This window comes from Petaurus breviceps, unplaced genomic scaffold, assembly GCF_028583685.1.
Source record: "Petaurus breviceps papuanus isolate PSGF00001 unplaced genomic scaffold, PetGlider_PUasm1.0 38, whole genome shotgun sequence".
NCBI classification, from domain to species: Eukaryota; Metazoa; Chordata; class Mammalia; order Diprotodontia; family Petauridae; genus Petaurus; species Petaurus breviceps.
In genome coordinates this window covers 24,221,484-24,238,176 of record NW_027186304.1, presented here as the reverse complement: position 1 = coordinate 24,238,176, position 16,693 = coordinate 24,221,484, and the positions used below count along the sequence as shown (strand labels likewise).

Below are 16,693 nucleotides of genomic sequence, written 5' to 3'. Positions count from 1 at the left end.
CAGGGAGAAGAAAGGCAGAATGCTCTGTGTCTTTGCCACCAATGTGTTCTTTTCATTGAGTGAATTGGGCAGCCACAGTACACGGTGGGCATGGCCAGAAGAAGGAGAAGGGGCCTTCGGGCCATGAGTCCATCTGGGCAGGAACACGTAGATTTTTGTAGTAGAAGTATTGGTAAATCATTTGCCAGGTGGAGTACCCTCTACTGGTCACTTTTCTTTTCGCTGTCTAGTTTGGGGGACTTTCACAGCTTGTTGAGGCCTCCACCAGAGAACGGCTAGGAGCCAATAAGATGAGAGAAGCACAGGGCTTGGTGGGGAAGTTGAAACGGTCGGCTGAACTGAGATTCAGCGGTATTATTTATGGATCAAAATATTCCATGCAATCTTGCCTTTTGTCACAGGGGAGAGTTGGTTGTGTTAAGTTCTGACTAACGCAAAGCCGCCTGAACATTTCTAGAATTATACCAGGGTCCATGAAAACGCCCTGTGGGATCAGCTGATGCCTGAAAAGCACCATCAAACAAGGAAGTGTGCCACAAGCATTAAGAGTGCTCTGTAGGAAAGGGAAGTTCCATCTACAAAGGGGGAGCAAAAAGAATGACAAGGGTCCGGTTTCCTTTCACCGTGCCAGAACTGTATCTAGCAGGATGTGTGGCGGGTTTATGATCTCTTCTTTTCTGCTTTTCTCAGGGCAGTTTCAGTGTCCTCCATGTCTGAGTTCCAGCGCCTGATGGACATTTCTCCCTTCCTGCCAGAAAAGGCCATGCCTTCTGCCAGCCACAAGGGGGACATCACTCCTCCCTTGTCCCCTGATGACCTGAAGTACATTGAAGAATTTAACAAGAACTGGGACTGTACTCCACCCCAGAGCCACAGGAACGGGTTGGCTGAGAAGCCACCAGATTCCTGGGCGGAAAGGACCGAGGGGGGGAGGTCAGGGAATGATGTCCCCGGGTCATCGTGGTACCTCACCACAAGTGTCACCATGACCACCAACACCACGACCAGCCCAGAGCACTGCCAGAAGCAGCCTTTGAAGAGCCACGTCATTACTGACAAAATGGGGGTGCGTGTGTTTCATAGCCCACCAGCAGTCCGGAGGTTTGATAGTTCAGTGATGGCAGGCAGCGAGGAGAAGAACCAGGCAGACCCTGACTTGCTGCTCTCTGTGAACAAAGCCAAAGGGAACATGGGGGAGGCAAAAGGCACCGCCCATGAGCATGCATTTGGCAGGTGGCCCTGTGAACACCCAGGGCACCGCAGAGACAACTTGGATGGTGGATTCCACTCCATGGAAGGCCCTGTCTGCTCTGCCATGGGTTTTTCCTCTTCCTCCCTGCATAGCCTTGAGATGTCCAAGAACATGAGTGATGACATGAAAGAGGTTGCCTTCTCTGTCAGGAATGCTATCCACTCCAGCCCCACGAAGCCCCAGTTCAAGGATATGGCTTGTCAGACCAACGGGTGCAAGGCCAAAGGCACACAGACCATCCAGACCATGAATGTTGGCCTACAGACTGAAACCCTGCGTGGTGGGAGTATCACCAGCAGTCCCCACAAGTGTCTCACACCAAAGGCAGGGGGTGGCACCACTCCCGTGGCATCCCCCTCCAGGAGCCTCCGGAGCAGGCAGGTAGCCCCTGCCATTGAGAAGGTGCAGGCCAAATTCGAACGCACATGCTGCTCCCCCAAGTATGGCTCACCTAAGCTACAGAGGAAGAGTCTCCCCAGAGCTGACCAGCCAAATAATAGGACCCTGCCAGGGACACCCCAAAAGGGATATAGTGAATCTGCCTGGGCCCGCTCAACCACCACAAGGGAGAGCCCCGTGCATACCACCATCAATGATGGACTCTCCAGCCTGTTCAACATTATTGATCACACTCCCGTGGTACATGATCCCCTCCAGAAGGGAATCCGAGCTGGCAGCCGATCTCGCTCAGCTGAACCCCGCCCGGATCTAGGCCCAGGTCAGGAAACAGGCACAAGTTCCCGGGGAAGGTCACCTAGCCCCAGTGTGGTTGGCACCGAGACATCCAGAGAAGAAGGTGGGGAAGGTACACCTGTGAGACAGGACTTATCTGCTCCTCCCGGCCACACACTGACTGAAAATACTGCCAGGATCCTGAACAAGAAACTCTGGGAGCATGCCTTAAAGGAAGAGAGGAGACACGCTGCCTATAGCCCCCCAAGTCTTAATAATGACAGCAACATGGGAGAAATGATCAAAGCTGAACCAGGGTCCATTGAGGTAATGAGCACCTTTCCCTCCCTTGGTTCGCTGTCGTTGTATCCTAAGCTCCTACCCCTTGGCTTTTTCTCAGCTAAAGGGTTGATATAGCTTGAGCTCAGGACTACACAAAGTCACTTGGCTTTAAAAAGTTAAGGGGAATTGCAGAGAGTTGTGGGATGGGGTGGTGTCTGGCTTAGGGAAGAGGGAACTGAGAGAAAGGTAAATCGGGAACTATTTCAAGAGAAGTTGTCATATCATTTGCTTCTGGGAGCCAATGAAAATATGGATTGGCCCAAGCTGCCCTATCAGTCATATGCCAATGACACCTGCTTATTTTACTAAGGACTTTCATTTAGGGTCATTGTATAATATTACTGTGTGCATCAATATGGTAAACTAGGATTCTTTTTTTTTTTTTTTGCTGGCGGTAAGTGTACATATCAAAACTGACAACATTCTTTGCACCACAGATCTTAAAGATGACAAAATCATTCGGAGTTTGGAACTGACTTCTTCTGGTTAAGTTGTGAAGTTGCTGTTTATGTGTATACTAGAATATCAAAAATTCTCTTCTTCTTTCTGAAGGAACCAGGATAAAAAGGCTTAGATTCTGATCCTGTCCCCACGCTAGACCTTGGACATTTTAATTAATCTCTCTGGGCCTCTGATTCTCTTACTAGTAATACAAAATGCCATTGTAAAGAATGGATATTGAGAAAGCCCATTTATCCAAGCGAATCAGAGAAGAGGAACAGATAAGAATAAGCCAAAAAGCACATAAGAATAAATGAGTTCTTCCGCTAAGGTGTGAGATAAGATCTCAGCTCAAGCTAACAGAGGGAGAACTGTCTCAGCCAGAGAAGGTTCATTCTCAGCAGTCTCTAGAATTTCAAGCGAATGCAGGAAAATAAAGGGACTGGATTCCAACCCGACCACCATTTCAAAGTCTTTTTCTCTCTCCCCTGCCTCCTTGGAGTGTCCCCTATCCATGTGTTTCTCCCAAAGAATGTATGGAACCAATTCAATAAGACTTATGCAGGTAAGGTTCAGCATTCTGTCTGCCAATCAGGAGTCTTGTCTTCTTTCATATATGCCAACAGTACACAAAACCATTCCAGGCTTGGGATGTATAATTACATGTCATCTTTGAAAAGAAATTTGCTACCCTCATTTCTGTAGCTAGAGGAATAAAACAGAACCACATCATAGGATTGGTGTCAGGAAATAAAAATAAAACCTACCTTATAATTTTTTTTTCAGAGAATGTGTTGCTATATAACAATATGTACTATAGAGATTTATAATAAATGAATTAAGGGGTATACTGGGTTAGGAGTATCTTTACCCTTTACAACTAATTAAATGAACTTCTTCCATCCACATCTCTACCTTTTAAGATCCTTCCCTTTCTTCAAGGCCCTGTTCAGTTGCCATGTACTCCATCAGGCCTTACCCGATACCCTGGCTAGTAGTGACCTTTTTTTTTTTTTCTTGGCCCATGTCTCTTATCTCTGTGTGTTGGTTTCTCCTGTGCACATATTTCATTCTAACTTGGATCAGGATTATGTACATATAGTATTCCACTATTAGAATGTAAGCTCCTTGAGGGCAGGGACTGTGTCATTTTGCATTTTTGTATTCTTAGTGCCTTTCACACAGTAGGCACTTAATAAATGTAGAATGAATAAGTAAATTAATATTTTATATACTTGGCATCCTAGGATACTTATGCTCTGACAACTGACCACTGGACTTTGAAACATCCCACACATAGTAACAGCTGTGCCATCCTTCTTCCTTTTTGTTTCAGATTGGGTGGCTACCCCAGACATCATGGTAGGCAGAGAAGGAGACATTATCCTAGGAATGCCAGGTTCCCTTACTGCCAAGCGCTACAGCTAATTTTTCCCATTGAAGCCTTGTTATAAGTAATAGTTAGGTTTCTAGGACAATCTAGAAACTGTACCCAAACACAGCTTTGGGCTAGGCCCTGGGTTAAGTTAAACTGAGTAGCCCGATTGTGATTTCATCTGCACTATTTTATGTGAAAAAAATGCATCTTGAGTTCTAAACTAAGCAATGAACTTGGGTAGGTGGTGGGTAATCTCCTTTAAAATTGAGCTTTGCTCATATAACCAAATGGAAGCTAGTGCAAGGTGTTTCCTGGTGATAGGTGACTTCATTTCATAGGAATCTATGAACTCCCAATCACCATTCTCACCAAGTACATAAGAACCAGAGGTGAACCAATAGTTTTCTGAGTCCATGAAATATTTCTGAGCTGCTATCATCATAGATGGTCCATCTACATTCTTGATCACCTGCCCCCTACTTAGGCCTCTAGTGCTAATTTGATATTTGCATTGGTAAGCAAACAGGTTGGGAAAAAAAATTTAAGAATTATAGATGAAAAAAATATAGCTATCTGGAAAGCCAGATCCATATTTTGACTTACTGATTAGTCCTTAACAAGTATCTCTTACTGTATGTTCATTCTAGCCATAAAAAAGAATAAAAAAACAAAACCCTATTAATTTTCCATTCAACTAATCTCTTCCTCCCTTATTAGTTTAATATCCCCATTGTTTCCACCAGTATCCCCTCTCTTCATTCTATTTACCCTTTACAAATGACAGGTTTCTCACATCAGTCCACCCATTACTTTTCTGTGTCTCAGCAGTTTACTTTATTCTCAGTAATAGGTTTGGAAAGTGAGCTCCCCAGAGTTGCTTGCCAAGGGACTTCCATTATGTTTTCAAAAGCAGCTCATAATACTAGAAAGTTTGACCACCCTGGAGTAACCCTGCTCTCCTCCTTCATAGATCTTTGTGGCATTTCTCTTTTCCAGTTTCGATCTGTTTGTCTAATGTCTGTTGTGAATAGTTTTTCCCTGTATTTATGATGTTTCTCAAGTTATGTGGTTCAAACCTATGGTTTCTTTGCTCTAGGGAACTTTCTACAGCTTAATGTTCTGTAGCTTCAAGCTTTAGAAGCTTGCCTGGGGTACTGAGGGGTTAGGGGACTTGCCCAGGGTCACATGGTTGGCACATCAGAGGCAAGTCTTGAACTCAGGACTTTCTGTTTTCAAGGCTAACTCTCTACCACAATGCCACATTGCCCCGAAAACTTCACCTGATTTGCCCTGCTTATTCTATTGCTACCTTCCCCCATGCACACTCACTCAAGTCATCAATGATATTTTTAGTATCCAAACAGCATATTTAGTTCTCTTCTGAATTTGGAAATATGACAGGCATGTTGCCGTTTCAGTAATTTTCTGTATTTCCCCTCACACTTCTACATCTCTTTTTTTTGTTTCTGTTAACACTGGAATTTCCAGTACCATCTAAGCCTATAATTAGATTATGAACTGGCTATTTCTTGCTTCCCCTGGCAATATGAAAGGTCCTAAATAAAAAGTGACCTACTAATGAGACCCCTTGAAGCCTTCCAGTATCCCTGTGCTACCACACAAGGGATCATGAAGCACCACTTTTTGGATCTGTTGGCCTAGCCAGTCCCATCAGTTTTACAAGTAAATTGAGTTAAGGTGCTTTTCCTAGATGGTCTTCCTTATTCATCATCATGGCAAGGTGGCCACCTTGGCCCTCAGAAGCTCTGACAGTGAAGAATGAGATATAAAGGAGACCACCACATTGAAAAGACTTTGACTACAGGCCTACAACAGATTGTATATAGCTCATAGAAAGAATGATTTGGTTAAATTTAGAGCAGCTCTGCAGCAGAATATCAATTACTTGGCAATGAATTTGGGGTGCCATATCAGCTCACAAAAATCACTTATTAAAACATAGAGGAGTGGAAAATCAGCCCCTGAGTCAGGAAGGCCTGAGTTCAAGTACTGATCCTGACACATGTAAGTGTGTGACACTCTTAAGTTGCAGAACAGTTGGTGATCTGGGTTGGTAAAAGGAGTTATCTTTGCTGAAAGTTCCTTATATCAATGAAATCACAGAAGCAAACCCCTCTTATTCTCCCCTACCCCCACCTGCAAAAAAAAAAGGCATAGAAAGATTATTGGTCAATCAACGAGTATTTATGCACTAACTATGTGCCAGGCATTACTCTGGGAATAGAAAGAAAAATTAAAACACCTGTCCTCAGAGGTAGCTAGGTGACTCAGTGGATAGAATGCTGGATCTGGAGTCAGAAGAACCTGAATTCAAAAATGACCTCAGACTCTTACTAGCTGTGTGACCCTGGGCACGTCACTTAACCTCTGTTTGCCTTAACCCACTGGAGAAGGAAATGTCAAACTCCTCCAGTATTTCTGCACAGAAAACCCAATACAGGGTCACAAAGAGTCATACACAACTGAATAACAACAAAATCCTCAAGTGTTACCTCATGGGATAAACAACATGCAAACAACTATGTATGTACAAGATATACGCTGCGTTACATGGAAATAAACAACATTAGTGAAGGGTCACAATGATGAAATCATAGATCCCCAAAATATTCGTTGTGAAGTTCAAAATATACTTTATGTATCTTGATCTTCAATTTGTAATTCTGAAACTCATAAATAACTTGAAGAAAACTTTGGTAAAAAATGTGTTTTCAATCTTCCTCTTCTTCCCACTTATTGCTGCCTTTAAATTTTCCCCAAATTTCAGTCAGTGTATCATATTTAATCTTATTTCCACATTTACATGCATGTACACATACACAGATATACTTAAACTCATAAAGCAAAATTCCCAGAAGATCTTTGAAATTCTGCTTTGAATTCCAGGTATTTTGCTTTCTCAGATGAAATATCTGATATTCCTTCATCATGAACTCTTTTAGGTTATTTTGCTTGCCTGAAATTTTGAAGCATCTAGCTCATATACTATATTCTACTAATTTTCTCAGTCCCTAAAATTTACTTCTTTTAGAAGGGATTATGATTTGGAATTTGGAAATTGCATAGCAATGCCTGGTAGGCACTTAATAGATTGACTAACACTTTGCATATTTTTATATATGATGTAATTCCAATAGTTATAATTCTAGTATGTGCCTTAATCTCCTTGTGTTCAGATGCCTTCAAGAACTTCATCTCAGAGTTTCCTTCCTCCATCCATCCAGTCTTTTCACTTGTCCAAACAGCCATACATGTCAACAAGAATCTCTTTCAAAAGCTACATTTTCCAACTCAAACTATGCTCCAGACCAGTGCAATATAAATTCTCTACCACAGTCCTCTTCACCCTCCAAAGTTTTAGTGCAACAGTTCTTACAGAGAAAGATTTAATCCTACAATGCTTTAAGGTTTACAAAGTGCTTTCCTCCCAACAAGCCTTCAAGGTAGGTCATTATCCCCATTTTACAAATCTCAGAGGGAGTAAGTGACTTGGTCAAAGTCACACAGCTAGGATTTATCAGAGCCAGCATTTAATGCCAGATTCAAGTCCAGGCTCTTTCTGCTACTCCATACTGACATAGGGGAACAGCAAGCCATAGGAAGGTGTCAGTTTTGTTAAGTCATACATTTTGAGAGGAAAAAGAAGGGGAGAGTAAAAGTCTTGTGAACCATTAAAAATGTACCTCAGATTGGTGTTGGCCAGATAGACTGCTAGGAAACATTAATTTAGTGCTGACTGTTACTCGCCTGCGTAAAACAGTATTTACTGGGTCATAAGCAAGATCTCAATGATCAGGGCTGTGTCCCCGGTGGCCATCACCTCCATAGCTGATTTCTTTTCTCCTTCATTAAACACCCAAGTCATCTATCCTTTCTCCTCTAGTCAAGCAATCATGCCCTCCCACCCCTGCTAGGGCTAATTATTACTCAGTTATTTCCAAACATGTTTAGGCAAACTATATATACAGTGAAATTGACATGCCCAGAAAATGTTTCAGAAAATCAAAACATACTATGCAGAGATGAGAAATGAGACTCATTCTGTCCTTCCTCAGTCACGTGAAGAACTCAGTGAAAACATTCATGTGGTGCAAGGACGTTTTGTACCAGGAAGAAGTTTCTGTATCAGAGGGACAGGTGACTTTAAATGAAAACTTTTATTTAAAATGTTGATAATGAACATAGTTATTCAATGTTATAGTGAAAGAAGTATTCAAAATTACTCATACACTTGTCTAGGATGATTAATGATTATATTAGGACATTGATTCTGTCTTCTTGGTTGGCTGCAATAATTTTTGTGAAATGTTGAATTTGTGAGTAAAAACGTGTGTGTGTGTGCTTAGATATTTAAATTCACTTACAGTCATGGTTATAAAAATTTTACTATGTTATAGCTCTCATACTACTTTTTTCATCTCTCTTTATAAAATATAGCAAAAAAGTGTTGTACACATATATATATATATATATATACATATATATATATATATGTTCATTTGTGCCGTTTCCCATTACTTCTTTTAAAAAAAATTGCAATTGTGAAAACAAATTCCCCAAAAAAGTAAAGGAAAAAGTCCCTGGTTCTTATACAAGCTCACCGTGAGAGACCTTGGGTGAGTCACTTAACTTCCCTGGGCCTCAGTTTACTCATCTGTACAATGAGGGAGTTAGACTTAAGTGATATCTAAACACTATGATTCCATTTCATTGGTTTAGAATATCCCCTACAATGTCCAGCTTCTCTATATAGCCTTTGCTTTACTGTTCACTTTTTTGATTAAAATGCCCCAAATTACTGCTACCCCAACCTGTACTTATCACTTAGCTTATTCTCCAGGAACAAACTTGAAGATTTTACACGTGTTTTTCATATGCTGGTTATGAACTTCCTTATACCTTTTGAGGAGGACTGCTGACTCTCCCAGATGAGCCCATAGCCTCTCAGAATCAGTCAAGAGGCTCCTGCCTCTTTAGCTGAAAGATCATTTTCCCCCAGTGGCCTTCATTGCCTTTCTTTTTGTCCATTTTCTTATACACCAGGAAATAAACTGACATCCCTCTTCTTCCTCCCTCCCAGGGTATAGCCATTATCTGTGCATTACTCCTAATCCATCCACCCTGTCACACACATACACTCCCTAGATCTCACAGAACTAAAACATCCTTCTTTGTTAAATCTATAGATCTATTAGAAATCAGAAAAAAAGAAATGTGTAGATCTGCTCTTTTATCTCTTTAGGAAAGGCTGCACAAATATAGATTGTTTTGGAATTTCTAGTCTTAGGGACAAAGGAGAGGTTAAATGACTTACCCATAGTCACACAGCCAGTGTAGCTCAGAGGGAGAATTGGAAGCCAGGCCTTGCTGCCTCTGAGGCCCATTCTCTACCCACTGAATAATAGCACCTCTCCTATGGGGAAATAAATCATGAAATATGACTGTCTTTGTAAGGCTCTTCCTGTGACATAAATCCTCTGTAAAGTTAAATACGCACTGTGCAAAGGACAAATATTGCTGATTAAGTGTTCTTAGGTGACATATGATGCCTTCTGAATGTTCATCTCAGGGGCCCAGGTCTCCTAGGTAAGTGCTGGTTTTTGTCAGTTGTGCAGCCATGGAGGCTATCTTCATGTGTGAATGTCCTGCCTCCCCCAGGAATTGGGGACGAGCTCAAGGGCTTTGCGCTCAAGCATTAACTTGGCTGTGCCTGCGGTTGTTGCTCCATGGTTGGGAATGAAACAGCAAATAAGTTTTAGGAAATGAATGAACATGTGCTTTGGGTTATCAACAGATTACCGAGTTTCTCTGTAAATGTGCAATGAGGGGGATAAAAAGGGCTTAATGAATGAGTCACACCGTTAAGGTGCATAGAAAATGGTTTTTATCATGGCTAAGTTAGTGCCCTTTGAGTTTCTTTTTTTAAAAAAAAAGAAAAGTCTCTTTGTGTTTCTTCCTTTTCCAACTGTTTCCAGCCAATGGAATTGATTGGCCTCCTTCTCCACAGCCTGGCATGATGTTGGCAGTCCAGTACCTGCATGGAGCATTGATTGGCGCCCCTTCTTCCTTTTTCTCTTAGAGCTTTGCTTGATCTCTATGTCCCAACTCAGTTATTTCGTTTTCTAGCTTGATTCGATGCAATAGGTCTTGTTGAGGAGTATGTTTCCCTACCTTCGTCTATATTGATGTACCAGCTCTGGCTCTTACTCCAACATAATCAGAGCAACTTCCAGAGGAATTCATTCCCCCTCAATGCCAGTTAATAGCACCTAACCCTCCTAGTTCATTAAAGTACTCTCTGAACTTCCTGCCATAGGCATATCCACTAAATGCTAACTCATTCAGATCTGCAGAAATGAGTCTTATTCTAGGACAAAAGAATTCTTGCTCTTTGTACAGGGAAACCAGAGTGACACCATAGTACATTCTGGTATGTCTTTTAGGGAGAAAATAGTCCACATCTCTGTTGCTGAGCTCACTGTTTAAGTTCCTCTTACCTCCCACTGACACGGTGGTACCTGTTTCAGCAGTCAAGATGGAAACAGTGAGAAACCAAAGCACAAAGAGGGGTTTTACCCTCCAAAGGTCAGATTCCCCACCTTGGCCTGCCGACCCATCCTCCTCTCCCAGGTCTCAATGGAAAAGAGTAAAGCAAAATCTTTAGTATGGGCAGTCAGGGTATCCTGATCTTTGTGACCAAAATAAGATAGGCAGCACAATTGTTTTCCTGTTTCTTATAGCTTGGGGACCACAGGCCACATCACTCAGATTTCCTCATCTTAGTTTACCAGGAAGGAATTTGAAATGTTAAAAGCAGAGAAAGTGGGGAAGTGGCTTAAAACTGGATAGGACTCTCTACTATGCTGTTTCTCAATGATAGATTTTATTTTTTGAGTCGTTGCTTCTCAGCTCGGAAATGATGAGAGATGATGGGCCCTGATTTATCTGTCTGCTTTGATATACATGTGCCCAATTCTGCCAGGGGCTTGACGTTTTTACCCAGTTTGTTCCCCACAGGGGATGGCAGGGAGCATTATCCACAGCCATCCTTCTTGTTGACTGTAAAAGCTTTACTCTGTTTTCTTTTAAAAAATTCATTTCCAACCTTTTTGCTTTTCTTTTTTTTTTCTTTCTTCTGTCTGTTCTGTCCAGAACCAAACTGTCTTACTAACAACCCCCTGGGGACTCTAACCTTGCCTGCCTCACTGCTGTAAGTGATTTCTACCTTGTTTTCCAAAACTATCTAAAGGTATCATTTTGAATAACTACTGGTTGATATTTGTACCCTCAAAAACAAAACAAGAATCTTAAAAGATAACAGTTACTTTCTCTACTGGTTAGCCTTTCCCAGCACAACCCAACCGTTATGTGGAGGTCAGTATGTGGAATAATCCCTGCAAACCTCAGTCCTTGCACTTAATGGGAAGAAATTGGTTTTCATTTAGGCTGGGTCAAGATTGATCCCATCTCAGTGCCTAAGAGAGAGACATTTTGCAGCTATTACAATGAAAAGAGTTAGCTACCTGCAGGGCCAGGCTGCTTCAAATTATGAAGAGGTATTGACTTTGTAAGGGGCCCCTTTTTTCCTATGACAAACAGTTCTCACCCAGAATTCTCCATCTAAGCTTCTGACAGAACCCATATTTTTCCACAAGGTCCAGACCTGCTTGCCAGTTACAGTGTGCCTAACAGAAACAGTGATGTAATCTACAAACTGTCACCAAAAAATAATGAGATTTTTTTTAAAGAAAAGATATTGGAATATATGCATTTGCACATTGATCTTTATCTTGATAAAGATCTCTTATTCCAGTCAAGCTGCCAAAGCCTGAAACATTTTTGGAGCTCTTCCTCCAAAATTGCTATTAGAGGCAGCTTATAGATCATACCAAAAAAATCCATCTCCAGATTTATAATCATATCGTTTATTTTCCTGACCAAAAACATTAGCACACAGCTTAATCAATAATTTTATTCAGCAGATGAACCTGAGTTACCTTTGGCTTTTTCCAAAAACCAATTCCACCCTCAAAGACAAAATATGACATCACTGAGGATATGCAATATAATGTCTTGGGTTCTGAAGGCTAGTCTACAAGGAATAAGACAATGGAATAAAAGCATGGCCTCACAGGTGACTCCTTAGAAGGAGACGACACTGTCTTAAGTGGACGTAGAGGTCCTGGCATGTATGTTACAAAATAGACCACATTATGTTGTAGATGCAGAACTTTTCTTTACCGCGAGAACTGGCAAGTATGTTGAAGATCATTTATTTTGAGTAGAGTTTTGTAGCAGACAAAGTGTTCTAAAAAAAAGCCCTTTTTCCTAGTCAGTGTGAGAGCTAGAGGGAAAAGTGATGGGATAGGAAGAGTAAGAGAGAGAAGCTGTGGTAATTGCAATCAAAGAAACAAAACCATAAAAGCCCTTATAAAACTTATAAAAACAAAGCCCTTATAAAACAAAGTCCTATTAAAATATCAGAAGCAGGAACACAAATCAACCAAAATCAGTACTTCCTCTCAGCCGGTTGTGCCTGTTACAGGTATCACAGCACATATGGCATTCTGTCAGAGAGGTCCAAAACAGAGGTATTTTTCACAAAGCATATGTTCCCTTGTACTCAATGAGCTGGGGTGAGATGAGGACACGGAGCCCGTAGTCCTGGTGTTGACTTGTGTTTCAGCAGCTGATAGTATTTTCCCTGGAGAATCATTCCTTATTGATATAGTACCAGTGAGGCCATGGGTGTTGTTGACTTTAGATTCTTCCCTATTAACATTCAACACTGACCACCTGGAAGTCAGGGTACATCTAAAATATTCTTGAATATCAATGGTCAATTTGTAAATCCATTCTGCTTACTACACAGGTAAGGGAATTACCTTTACTCTCTTGTCCTCTCTTGCCCTCTCAACAGTTCAAAAATCCACTTCAGCTACTCCGTTTCAGTAGCTGCCATTAACTCTTGCTTGCTCTCCCAATACCATCCATCTTTATTTCCTGCTTCATGTCATCCAGACATCATATTCCAATGTCTCTTGCTACTGCTCCAACCAGATTTCTCTCTCATCATCCTGTTTTCTTCATGTTTCATGTCACTCATATCAAATCTTTGTCTGGTTAATTGATTGCCCGAGTACTCGTCAATCCTCTGGTTTTATCACTGCTCTTTCTTTGAATAATATGGTTTATGCTTTCTGCCATCTTGTTTGTCATCTCAACTTTTGGTTGTATAACTGATTTTAGGACTTAACATATACACCCCGTGTCATTAACTCTCCACATCACTGCTGTATATATTTTCAAATGCCATCAAATTTCCATTTATAGCTTCCTCATTTTATCAGATAAAAACTAAACTTGGCAACTCAACATTTTTTAAAAATTGGAGATACCAGTGAACCCTTTAAATTTTGCTATTTAGGGCATTGCACAATATTTCAGTATGTGTTGCACATAACCATCTTTGGTATATGTATAGTATGCCTGGAATGGAAAATCACAGGTGTGCTATGCCTCTAATTTTTCTGATGCTACTACAAGGAGTCAGTATTGAAGAAAACTAGACCCAATGATGATTTCTATCTGTAGATAGAATTTTTTTCTATAGTATTAGATAGCATTTTTTCTTGTCTACTTTGAAGGTCTTTGTTGAGCCTGTTGCCATTTGATTTGTAATATATAATGGTTTGTAGCCAGGTTTGTTTTCCTGTACATCTCATTGCTAATGCATTTGGAAGAATTTTCACTAATCTCAGGCTTTATCCCTATATGGATACCAATGCAGACCATGGCATGGCTTGACTAGTCATTTTGGACATCCTTGCTATAACTGCATAGATCATTATTAAGAAGAGCAAAATAATTGGATCAACTGAACATATATTTGAGCGATTTAATTGTCTACCTAAAGCCACAAATTCTGCTCTCTCTGTCCTATTTATAGTCCAGCCCACACACTGTGAAGCATTCCTATAATGACTCTTTCTTTACATGAGTTTTCTATACACAATATTGGCTGATTTTTTTCATGCTTTCAAGTCTGCAAGTTGATGTATACATTGATACTTTTCATTCCCCAGTATCATTCTTAAGTAACTCTCAGAAGCAAAGGAATGGTTAATGATCAAAAGTAATCATTTAAAATTGCCCACTTCTTCTGCTCATTTCCTCCAAACATTCTTCAGCTTTCATTTGGCATTTGAACATAGAAAGACTTGCATTGTCTGTTTATAGTATGCTTCACCCATTTAGTAGGTCTTCACTTTGGCTTCATTTGAGGATATACCCACAGCAACATGATCAGTGTCAATAACTCTCTTTTTCTTGTCTTGGCTGTGAAGGAACTACCTTGTTCTGCGTTAGCTCCACCCTTAGAATCCTGCTTCTCCCGGCCCGAGAGACCAGCAAAACGTCGCCCTCCTTCCCGTTGGGCCCCACATTCCCCCACTGCCTCACAGTCTCAGTCAACTGGAGACCTGATATCCTTGGAGGAACATGGCGGACAGGAACCAGCAGTGGAGAAGCCAAAAAAATGATGCAAGTTGGCATGAATTATCACTGAATAATTCACTGTATTTTGCATTACCATACCATCATCATGACCCAATCCCTGTCCATAAGGAGAGATGTAGTTTTCCCAAGGTCAAAGAATGTTTAAAAACATAAACAAAAACAACACAGCTGCTGAATGTTCAACCTGTGAAACAGAAATGTTTCTAGAATGAAACAGTTAATGTGCCTGTAATAACTTAATTTTTTTCATAGCTCAAAAAACTATTTTTGTCTCCATCTTTTCTACACACAGTATATTAAACAAAAGGTTAATAAGATATAAATTTAAAGAGTAAGAATTTTAAAAATGTACATTTTAAGAGATTCTGAATGCGCTCGCTCCCCAAATACTGACTGCCTTTTTGTTCAATTTTGCACTGTTCCATTTTGGTTTGGTTTATTTCCATGTTGACTTAGGATGTTTTAAGTTAATTTTGTTCTATTTTGATGTCAGTGTTATTTTTTTAAAGGAAGATTCTTGAAATGTTTAAGATTATATGAAACATTAAATTTTATGTAGTAAAGAAAGCAATTTAGCTGACTAGAATGGTATTCAATAGACTGGAGGGAATACAGGTCAAACAAACACACAAACAAAAAGTCACAAAGAAGGCCTCTGAAAGGCTTATGATGTTAGCTATATAATCCACACGCCATGCTTGACCTGCATGCCTTTGGGTTCCAAGCTCTTGCGTGCATGTACATACTGCTACTGTACTCTGACCATCGCCTAAATGTGAGCCAATATGTTTAACTGTCGTATTGTTGTGAATTTCCCTGTACTGTACTTTTATTGTTGGTACTATTGCATTGAAGCAACAAATACAACACATTTTTAAATCGTTGTTAAAAGTTCAGCTAGCAATGTACGGTGTTTACTGAGAACTTCCTTGCTTGGAGAATATATTAAGAAAAGACATGAGGATACCAAACTGTAAAAGATGGTTGTGTCACTGTATAAGACTGTGGTGAAATAAAAATAAAACCCTTGGTATTTAAAAAGTGGTGTAATAGCCTAGTTTTTTTCTTCTCTCTGGTGTTTTCCATTCTTATTTTGGTGATTTGGTCAAATGAGTTCTTTAGATGGGGATCTAGGTGTCTAAAAAGAATGCATTGGGTGGGATAGAGTCTATCATAACTTGGACCTATTATAGTATATCATAGTAATGATCCTGTTACAATTTAACTCATGTCTGTATATAAGAGGTTTACCTGGATAGAGACTTGGTTTCAATCATACCAGAGATAAAATATAAAGAGGAAAAAAGATGCCATTTGAGACCCTTGGGTTAAAAAAAAATGTCAATTCCCCTATCTATAGGAGATCCTTAGCTAGGAGGCCCACTCAGGTCAGGAAGTGAAAATCTTAAAAGCAAACAAGTGTTCTCATTCCTCATACTGATGCTGAAGTTGTTGACCCAAAATCCACATTTCTGAATGGGGGAACAGTTAAGGGAATTAAGGGAAGAGTTACTTTAAATCACAATACTTTCAAGTGGTTGGACACTTTTGGAGACCCAGTATTTGTATGCTGTGCAACACAAACCACCAGTGTATTAGATAGAAGAATGAATTGATAGAATTAATTCCTATGGAATTAATGATATTTTTATCATACAAGATAGACTTAGATACAATAGACAGGAGAGAATGGAGTATCAATTTACACCATCACCACACCTTTTTCTGTGGTTGAATCATCAGCTTTGGTCTCCCACATGCTAAAGGATGGAGCAGGATCAAGAGATAAAAGGGAAATGTTTCTAGTTAGAGTTTTGATGGTAACTGGAAAGAGAAACCAAAAGATTCATTCACCTTGAAATGATCTCAAATAACAAACAGAATTTCAAGATTATCAGGTCATCTAGTGAGCTGCTCACACAAGGGCATATGTCCTGAAAAAAAGAAAGAGGTAATAAAACACAACAACCACCAGACCCATAACTACTCCCATAAATTCAATCAACAAATGTTCATAAAGCATCTACTGTGACCCAGGCATTATGTAATGTGGGGGGGGGGGGGTAAAC

General features: G+C 40.4%; 1 protein-coding gene across 1 annotated transcript in view; it reads left to right on the top strand.

Annotated features, from left to right (window-relative positions):
• MTCL1 (microtubule crosslinking factor 1) overlaps nt 1–15,665 on the top strand; it is a 172,919-nt gene extending 157,254 nt beyond the window's left edge. Inside the window, 3 exon segments of the mRNA XM_069099662.1 lie at nt 691–2,251; nt 14,453–14,644; nt 14,646–15,665. Of these exon segments, the coding sequence (XP_068955763.1) occupies nt 691–2,251; nt 14,453–14,644; nt 14,646–14,777 (1,885 nt within the window). The 3' untranslated portion in view covers nt 14,778–15,665.
• Nucleotides 15,666–16,693: the final 1,028 nt, after the last annotated feature.